This window comes from Hipposideros armiger, unplaced genomic scaffold, assembly GCF_001890085.2.
Source record: "Hipposideros armiger isolate ML-2016 unplaced genomic scaffold, ASM189008v1 scaffold_685, whole genome shotgun sequence".
NCBI classification, from domain to species: Eukaryota; Metazoa; Chordata; class Mammalia; order Chiroptera; family Hipposideridae; genus Hipposideros; species Hipposideros armiger.
Genome location: NW_017732035.1, coordinates 462,846 through 473,118, shown reverse-complemented (window position 1 = coordinate 473,118; position 10,273 = coordinate 462,846). Strand labels below are relative to the sequence as shown.

Sequence of the window (10,273 nt, the reverse complement as noted above, 5' to 3'; positions counted from 1 at the left end):
CGCGGCGGCCGAGAAGATGGCGGACGGCGACAGCGGCAGCGAGCGCGGCGGCGGCGGGCCCGGCGGCTTCCAGCCCGCGTCCCGCGGCGGCGGCGAGCAGGAGACGCAGGAGCTGGCCTCGAAGCGGCTGGACATCCAGAACAAGCGCTTCTACCTGGACGTGAAGCAGAACGCCAAGGGCCGCTTCCTCAAGATCGCCGAGGTGGGCGCGGGCGGCTCCAAGAGCCGCCTCACGCTGTCCATGGCCGTGGCCGCCGAGTTCCGCGACTACCTGGGCGACTTCATCGAGCACTACGCGCAGCTGGGCCCCAGCAGCCCCGAGCAGGTGGCGGCGGCGGCGGCCGAGGAGGGCGGCGGGCCGCGGCGCGCGCTCAAGAGCGAGTTCCTGGTGCGCGAGAACCGCAAGTACTACCTGGACCTCAAGGAGAACCAGCGCGGCCGCTTCCTGCGCATCCGCCAGACCGTGACGCGCGGCGGCGGCCCCGCTCCCGGCGGCCTGCAGAGCGGCCAGACCATCGCGCTGCCCGCGCAGGGCCTCATCGAGTTCCGCGACGCGCTGGCCAAGCTCATCGACGACTACGGCGGCGACGACGACGAGCTGGCGGGCGGCCCTGGCGGTGGCGCGGGGGGCCCCGGTGGCGGCCTGTACGGGGAGCTCCCGGAGGGCACCTCCATCACGGTGGACTCCAAGCGCTTCTTCTTCGACGTGGGTTGCAACAAGTACGGCGTGTTCTTGCGCGTGAGCGAGGTGAAGCCGTCCTACCGCAACGCCATCACCGTCCCCTTCAAGGCCTGGGGCAAGTTCGGGGGCGCCTTTTGCCGGTATGCGGATGAGATGAAGGAGATCCAGGAGCGGCAGAGGGATAAGCTTTATGAGCGACGCGGCGGGGACGAGTCTGAGGGCGAGGAGGTGGATGAGGATTGAGACTTGCCGCTTCCCCGACGGGCCCCCCCACCCCACCTCCGTCCCCCTTCCTGCTCATCCCCAGTGAGCCACCTGCCGGGGAACAAGGGAGGCCCCACAGGGAGAAAACAGAATTTAAAACAATGTAGTTGATGATGAGAAATAACCATAAGAGAACAGTCATGGACTATTAGAGAAAAGCAGGAAAGTTGCAAGGAACTGACAGCAGCCTGCGAAGACCGGACAACAGCCGCGTTTCAGCTGAGCAGTCTGTCTCAGCTTCTGTTGCTTCCCAGCCGAGGTTCCTAAACCCATCAGGAGAGCCCTGGCCGGGACAGGTCCTCGCACACCACCCACCCCGGGCCCCAAGGAACACCTCTGAGGTGCCCTTACCCCTTGATAACAGCTGAGTTTGTGTTGCACTTGAGAACCTGGTGGAAAGATGTCACCAGACCTCACTGTTGCAGTGTCTATCCCTTCACCTCCTTTGAAATGAGCATTTTGGATCTAGATCTTCATGGAATTCTTGAGAAGAGAGACCTTTGCAGTTACCGGTTCTGAGGGTACAGGTTTCATGAAAAGGAATGCAACGTTAAATCATCACGGACAGGGCAAAATAGGAATTTAAGAAGTCACTGGGGAATACAACAGATTGCATCCATTTTATTCAGAATGGTTTTGCACGCTACCTGGACCAAGGCCCATGTCTTGTCTTCGCAGAATTGTTTTCCAGGATGCAGATGAGTTCAGGTGACAGTCTTGAACTAGAATCTATTACTAAAATATTTTAAAAGTTGGCAAAAATTCTTGAAGACGAAAGAGCAGTTTTACATTGGGGGTTGCTGAGATAGGCACAAGGAAAAGTCAGGCATAAAGCACAAGGAAAAAAACTGTTTGAGTGGACTGGTTGCTGCTCACTAAAGTTCTTCCCCTGATCTCTGAACATGGAGGTCATTACCAAGAACTGGCTTAGGTATGAATGAGAGCCAGATCCTTGTGGCTCCCCGGTGTGAGCCAGTGAATTGTGGCTAATTCGGCTGTTTTAGCCACTGGTTGGCTGGATTTTAAACCATAAAACTTGAAAAAGGAACTGTGGCTACAAGCCTGAGCTTTAATGGAATATACATTCTCACAGAAAAGTTGGAGATAACCAAAACTGAAGTCTTCCTCTACCTTCAGTTAAATCTGTGGATTTGTTCAGATACTAAAGATCCTCAGGTCCAGAATTCCAGCATCATTTATTCTTTTAAAATAGAATTTTAAGAACTTGATCCACTGTATCAGTACCTCACAATCAAAGTTGGCAGATGATGGATGCGCGATTCCAGCAGCGTGCCCTTTGGAAGCTGAAATCCATCCGAATGGAGCCGGAGTGAATGCGAATGTGCTGACTATCTCCTGGAAGCATTTTTATACCATCTTGAAATTTCAACAAACTGGCTTTTGCCAGGTTATCCAGCTGTCTTTCAAGAATAAAAGTTGGGGTTTTCAAGGATCGCCTCTTCTATATTTTAACTGGATTTTCAGTAGAAATGGTTTTTACTAATCAAGTTAATCCTGCCCCATCGAAAGGTATTCATTCCTAGCAATGTCACAGACCTAGGTAACTTTAACTTTGAGTCGAATGGGAGATAATGTCCTTTCCAAAGTTTCAGGTATGCTTTGTGTGACACCTTCTCAACTAGGAGGCAACCCCACCTCCACGATCCTAGTATTTTTTTTAACTGCATGACTGCCCTTTATTTGAGCTGCCTTTTAATTTATTGCATACCCTTTTTATTATTTTGGTATTATTCAATATATACAATCTTTTTGTATTTATTGGGAAATAAGTAATATACAAAAAGTTTGTTTTCATGCATTGTGGCTGAGAGGGAGGGAATATAATGTGTATATAAAATTAGGCTTTTTTAAAAATTAGACTATGATTCAGAATACTGTTAATCTTAGATTTTTTTTTTTTAAGTGGAAGAGCCACAAACATCGGTGCCCTTTTCAGACTATTTCTCTACTCATCGTCCACAGTAGACTTTTTAAACAGTTTTTTTTTAAGCTTTTCTTTTTTCAAAATTTTTCTCCGTTGCAAAGAATGTTTCCTAAATCGTATGGGAGCAATAGTATTTTCGATGTTTTAATGACATCCGTATACTTGTACTGTATTTTGTACCACAAGGCAGCTGTTTTCAATAATGTCCTGCTGTACTTACCTATGTGTTTGGAGTGTTTATTTCTTTGCTGCGGAGAACAAAACCCTAAATAGTTTTAGTAAAGGAGCTGAGAAACTAGCATTAGGTTTGCAGAAACTGTTTAAGTTTCAAACTCTGAGGCAGCAATGAGAATTAAGGTTGCAGCTGTAAGTTGGCTGCTGTAAGTTCTTCATTTTCGAAACATGTACAATTCCTGTGTAGACCAATTTGCTTTCTTGCTTCAGCGGTGGTCCTGTTGCTCAGCGGCAGTGAGCCAGTTCAGTTTTGCAAAGGTGCAGTACCTCTCCTTTTTAAGGGGCTGGTTTATTTTTTCTTTTCTTTTTGTTTGGCTGAATTGCAGTAACTAGCCTTGCCTTTCTATTCTGTAGAAATGACAGGGTCTTCACAATCCTTCACCAGTGGCTACTAAGCTATAATTAGCTGAATAGAAAGACTGTGGAAGTGGTCTGAGGCATGTACGAGTATATGCCAAGAACACTGCCATATATGGAATCAGCTTTGGTTACCAGAGAAGTTTTCTTAGTCATTAGACCATAGAACAGTAATATATCATATGTAAATCTTTAGATATCAATTGGAGAATCCTCCAAAAAAAGGAGCAAAGAATGCATAAGCTATGTGTTGGAAAAGTAATTTATATTAAAATTTTGACCTGCCTATGTAAGAGTCAGTGGTAAAAAAATGTCATAGTGGTGGGTTTTAAGTCTTAACCAATCTCAGAGGTCTGTTTCTCCTGCAGAGGTGGTCGATGGCCTCTCTTCCCTCTGCAGGAGGGTTACAGAAGGCTGAGGATTGATGTAGCATTTCACTGATCCTCATTCCAGTCACTAGGGACAATAGAAACCTGCAAAGCACAGAGACGACACTTCTGATGTGTTTATTAAACGAGGTGATATTAATGGGCCATCTTCCAAAATTCAGTCGTAAATATTGCTTATTAAAAGAAATGATCGTTGTTAAATCCAGGCAGAAAATGTTGTGTTTTCAACCATTGCTGTGAACAGTGATTTAGGGCTTGTATTTTGACCTTGGCAAACATCCCAGCTAATGACATGTTCAAAATCGCCATGTGCCTGAGAAGTAGGGAAGTAAAATTCTTCTCCGATAATTGATAGAATGTTCTTTCTCAAATGGCTGCAGTTACAGAAGTGAGAAGTCCAATTTTAGGAACAGAATTGAAAGCAACACTCTGTGACGAGATCCCAGGATCCCTTCTGGTTTCTATTGTCCCTATCTGTCAGTCGAGTAGAACGGTAGTTCTAGTCAGCAGAGGACGTTGTCAGTGCATATGCTGCACCGAACACAGTGTAAATCTGGATGGCACCAAAAATCAAAGCGAAAACCAAACCAAAACCCAGACACCCTATGTTACTGTGGGAGGCATGTAGGTGGTACAATGACTGGAGCTGTGATGCTCACACGGCTACTTGTCAGGTCACTTTCCATAATTATTTACTGCAAAATGATTGAGAGGCTTTCCATGTGGGCAGCCATTAACCTCCTGCTTCCTTTCTTACCTCTTGATCACTTTGCAGTAAATTGCAGGTCTTTTAAGAGATTCAAACTTCAGTTTTCTCAAATCAAAACAATTATTCTGTCTTATCTGAAAAAGCAGGGTTGTGGGCAAGAGAGGCGGTTATAGTAATGCCCTCATATTGAGTGGTCTGTAAACGGCTGCACACTTCAGGCGCTTGAGTTGCTGAGGACGCTTTGTTAAATGTGACCTTGACTGGCTTTACAGGGGGTAGAATGATCTGCACAAGGTGTTAAAAGGTGACAGTTCATTTGCGTCTACCTTGTTCCTGAGGTGAACGACATTAAGAAGCCTGAGTGTGTAAGCCGTGCACATAAGTATTCTTCACTGTAAATTCTGTTTTCATTTGAACCCAATTATGGTACTTTGTCCAGTGCACAACTGATCTCTCAGTAGATATTCATTTGAAAATAGTGTGGCCTTGATGGGGAGAAGGGGGAGGAGAAAGTGACTTTGCTTTGTAAAAGCGGCTCGTTGCCGAGTCGTCTGCAGCACTCTTAGTGTCTAACGTGTCTTCTTATTGATCGGGGAAATGTCATGTTTTGACCCTGGAGTTAGTAATCCAATTGAGTTGTCTTCTATTTTTAGGAAGTATCAGAATTGCTCTGATAAGTACGAAGTTCACTGCTTTGGTGTCCAAGCTCAGGTTGTAGAATAGTATAATGGTGTAAAATCCCACCGTTAACTCTTAAAACAGTTTTCATTTTAGTCCTCCCTGAAAGTCATGCGCATGAGGCCTGTTCAGAGAGCAGGGCCTCCCGTCTATTTTTGCTCCTTGCCTGTTTTATACTTCATTGAGAACATGTGGAGTGATCTTATGTTGTATGTTGCCATTTTAACCCTGACATTTTTCTCAAGATAAAGCACTTTTTTATCGTGAAAGACGTGAACTGTGTGTGACATGGATTGTGGTCCCTCAGGCCCCGTAGAAAAGCAGCTTGTGGAGATGGTTCTGACCGGTAAGAAGAGTACATATGGCTCATTGCAAATTAGAAAGTTTGTGTTACTGATCCAGAATGCATTTTGCTGGCTTCCAGTGGATGGAGAGTGACAGTGCTGCATTCACAATGTAGTTAGTTACTTTCCCTCCAGCCTTAAGGCAGCTTTTTTCTTTTTTGTCAACAGCACTGAAATTAGAGTCAATGAATGAGCTGATCAGTTTTCAGGGTTGGTTTTAGAGTCCTGTAAGCCAATTAGCTGACTTCCTAAACAGTCACCATTCCCATTGAATAAACTGAATAATGGGTGTGTGAGTGTGGCTGATGGATGGGGGTGGGGAGGGGAGGGGAGTAGAAAAGAACCACATTTACCTTAAAAATTACAGACAAAAAGAAAAAAGTGCATGCTGTTGCCCCGTTTGAAATTCCAAATATAAGGTAGAAATGGCAGATTATAACTTAATTTCCCATTTTTAATGTAGAAAAGCAGTCATTAATTTTCAGATGTCAGACCCCAGGAGTGGCGAGAGCTAGCAGGAGCAGCCTCCTAGATGATGCATTCTCTTGATACAGCTAGCTTTGCTATTTAGTGAAAAGTCACCATTCCCAGTCCTCAGTCTTAAAACTTAGTTTCATTACTGATGGATTTAACAGACTCTTATTTCAACAAATGTGGTCCAATTTCCAATACCGAAAATTAAATTTAGAAAATAATAAAATTGTATCATGAAGACTACTCAAGTAATTTCCAATTTATATCCATATGTCTGATCCAAGTAAGACCTTTATGAATGTATTTTACATTTCCTAATGAAATAGGGAATATGCCATCAGTGTAATCACCTGGACTCAGTCTCTTCTCACTTGAAAACCAGACTCATGCCTCTTGAATTAGACATTCCATCTGGGAGAAGTGACGTCATGTTAAAACAATAGCAACTGCCGTGTCGTAGTTTTGCTGCTCAGTAGGACTTCTAGGAAAGGGAGGACAGAGCGTCATTTGAAGCTTAAATGTTACCATTTTTTTCTATAGGTGATTCTAACAAAAGGTTTGATAAAAGGGACTATGACTGTCCGTGTACTTAACATGAGATTTTGGATCTAGAGCATATCTCACTTTCCCTGTGTATATCTTGAGCATGACGAATCGTGGACTGTTGGAGAGAAAGTGGTAGACCTGTCCAAGTTCATTGTCCAGTAGCATATTGCAAAAGACAGTCTGTCTTTTTTATCCTACCTTCAATAACTTCCACAGCTAAGTCTTTCGAGAAAACTGATTTAGACCACCTCTTCCTTCTCAGAGGCAGACATGTCCCCAGGCTTACCCTCTCTCAAGGAGAGCAGGCTGGTTCACAAGTCTTGATATTTGGAAATAGCATGGCAAGTAGTATATTTTTTCCCTTTTAAAATTACTTTTTCAGGGACATACAATTGCAGGGAGAGTCCTAAGAAAATTGAAAAACAGGATTATAACCCTAAGCACATTTTTAGGAATTTGGGAGTTTGCTTTAAACTGTTCAGATGTGAAACCTAAACCCTTTTCTCCCAGCCTCTCTGTACAGAAAGTCTGGACCCCTAGAGGTTAATGGAGGGACCCAGCCAGACACCGATTTTAAGTCAGTGCAGGGCATACTTACAAAGCCAACTGTTTTGCACGTTATGGTAGCAGGCAAGTACATTTGAGTTTTTCAATGATTATCAATATTTGGATAATGAGATTATTAGTGTATAATAACTTTTTTCTAAAGTTCTAGAAAAATTAATAGGGATTTATTCTTCCTCTTGCACCTTCATGCAGATGCTTTTCCACGATCTGTTTTTAAAATCCACCCGTCTCCTGAGGCGTTTCCAGATAACACTTTCCATTCTATAGGAGCCTTCCCGCCAGCCACCTACCAGGGCTTCCCCAGATGGAGTCTTCGCTCCAGAGTGGGGTGGATGTCCTCCCAGTGGGGAACCCACAGCCATGATTTGAATGAAGTCAAAACAGATCTGGGTAGCAGGAGACAGTTTCCTGATGTAGGTGGACAAGTAGAGTTTGGGTCGGGGTTACTTTACGGCCGTTTTGGGTTGTGTCAGTCTCTGTAAATACCCACGTGCTTGTGCGTTGTAAACCAAGTGTGTCCTATGTGTGAATTTGTAGGACTGATTTCTGCTTCAAGAGAAGCCGCACCTTTACTTTTATAAGGTCCCCTCCACCTGTAACCCTATAAATATTTGTAAATAGAACACTAAAATTTGTAGTGATAGGATCAGTTTGGGAATATCTGCTGAGAGACCAAAAAGTTCATTTTTTTAAGTACCTTGGTTAAAGAGTAAAGATTATTCCTCCTATTTTTAAAAGAAGAATGCACTTTAACAAACAGCTGCATGGGCAATTCAAACAAACCTGTTCAGAATCACACTTCCTGGAGACTGTTGAAAGCAGAGTCTCATGGGCTGTTGATCCCACTGCCTGGAGGTTGCAGCTCACATGGGTCAGTTCCAGATAAGCAGGGCTTCTTCAGAAGAGCAGTGTGAATACGGCCAGCAGCTTCAGACAGGTCTCTAAGTGGCGGTCCCGTATTTACCACTAACTAGCAAAACTGACAGAAAACTCACAGAGAAAGTTTAAGAATCCTTACTGCTGGTGTGTACTCCTTACAATAGCAGACTTTTGCAAATGGAGTTTTACAGTCTATATTTAAAAATTGTATGTTTGTAACAAATAAAGTATGCGGAAAAGTGAGCATCTTGTGCTGGTGTCTCTAATTTGAGGAATTACCTGGTGGCGGGGAGGGAAAGGCCACACACCATCTGCCGGGGTCCAGGTGGGTCTGGAATTGGCTGAGTTCCCACTGAAATGACTTCCAGCCATTGCACATTTCGTCGGAAGAATAGCCCGTTAGTTAGTTCGGGAACCTCTGGGTTGCCATAGCCCTTTTCTAGTTAGAAGTCTGTGGAGTAAATCAAAGTAGCAAATTAGCTTCCTATTTTGGTTCACTTCCCAGAGAGGTCCCTTGTCGCTTTCCCTAGTTTCTTCGTGTTCTACTGGCTTTTCGGCCCTATCATTTCGAGTGGGTATGAAGAAACTTTCCTCATGGTTCATCACTATTGACTGACTTCTTAGGGAGTGCATTGGGCCAGTCTTACCCCAATGTTACAGGAAAAATAAAGTGTCTGTAGATGCCATCCATGATCCCCAGTCTTCATCTCAGAAGCCCCTTTACACTAATTTACTAAAGTCCCCCCTGGAGTTTTTGATCTTTCAGGGCTATGTAATTGATATGCATCCTATTAGAAATGGAATCAGGGCCGGCCGAGCGGCGCGTTGGCTAAGAGTTGGTTTGGGACGCCAACTCTGAACAGCAGGGCCCTGGTTCAGATCCCACATGCGGGCCAGGGGTGCTGCGCCCTCTACAGCTAAGATGGTGAACAACAGCTTGACCTGGAGCTGGGCTGCTGTGAGTCGCCAGTGACAGCATAGGCTACAGCGGGGCTGGCTGGCAGCTGGCGTGAGCTGCCATGAGCAGCTGTCCAATGGCTGGCCTCACCCGGGAAGAGCACAATGATAATACCAACATGGGCCAGTGAAGCAACGTCCTCCACAACTAGACTTTAGAACGAAAAGGACAGCAACTTGTCTGTTCCCCTCCCCCAATTCCCCAATTAAAAAAGAAAAAACATTTTTAAGACCAAAATAAGTATACGTTCATCTGCTATCACCAGTGATGCTATCACGTCATTTAGCATCTGGAAACACTAAAGTGAGAGGAGGACATGGACAAGGCAAGTAACAATGTTAGGGCTATCTGAGAGTCACAGGGTCCGCCTCGAACCACTGAGCTAGACGGATGTAAACCATCACACCTTTCTGAAGATGAGGGATGGGCTGGAGAAGACGAGCTTACTCACCCTTCAGTTCTGCCCATGTTTTCTCCATTAGAGGTTCTCACTATGAAATAATTACTCCCACCCCTGACACATTCACACTGATTCTCCTGTGACTGCCCACTGCAACCATCTGGCGGGCCTCAGTGCTGCCTCAGAAGCACCTGGAGAGCCTGGAATGGGTCGCCCAGGCACCGCCCGGACCCACTGGGTCAGAATCCTGGGCACAGTGCTGTGTGTTTCACCTTGTTAAGCTGCCCCACGTGAATCAGGGATGAGAGCCTGTGGGGCAGCGGTTCTCAACCTGTGGGTCGCGACCCCTTTGGGGATGGAATGGCCCTTTCACAGGGGTCGCCAGGTACTCGTATGTGGGCGTATCTGCATGTGGGCCTGGAGACAGAGGAGCGGTGTCTCAGTTCCTAAGACCATCGAAAATATGTGTTTTCCGATGATCTTAGGCGACCCCTGTGAAAGGTTGAGAACCGCTGCTGTGGGGTTTTGTGTACAAGGAAGAGAGGCAGAAAGGGCTGGGAAATGCAGGGCCGCAGGGGGCTCTTCGAACATGTGGCAACACGTGGCCGCTGTGCCTGCATTACCTTCACCACCACTTAACCCCCAAATAAAGTTTGTAGATGGAGTCAGGGGCATCATGTGCGAATGCCCTCCCAGGGCCCTGCCCGCACAGCCACCCCGAGGGCTTCTTCCGCCGTAACTGAGCCGGTTCCTCTGGTCTGGGTTGAGCCTGAGAAGCTGCTTTTCTAGCAAGTTCCCAGGTGTGGCTGATACTGCTGGTCGAGAACCCACTTGGAGCCTCGCTGCA

The 10,273-nt window shown here is 45.8% G+C and overlaps 1 protein-coding gene across 1 annotated transcript; it reads left to right on the top strand.

Annotated features, from left to right (window-relative positions):
• The first annotated feature begins 7 nt into the window (after window positions 1-7).
• On the top strand, window positions 8-8,311 carry PURB (purine rich element binding protein B). The gene has a single exon (XM_019626591.1). It carries the CDS (start codon window positions 17-19, stop codon window positions 923-925), a length of 909 nt encoding a protein of 302 aa, XP_019482136.1. The 5' UTR covers window positions 8-16; the 3' UTR covers window positions 926-8,311.
• Window positions 8,312-10,273: the final 1,962 nt, after the last annotated feature.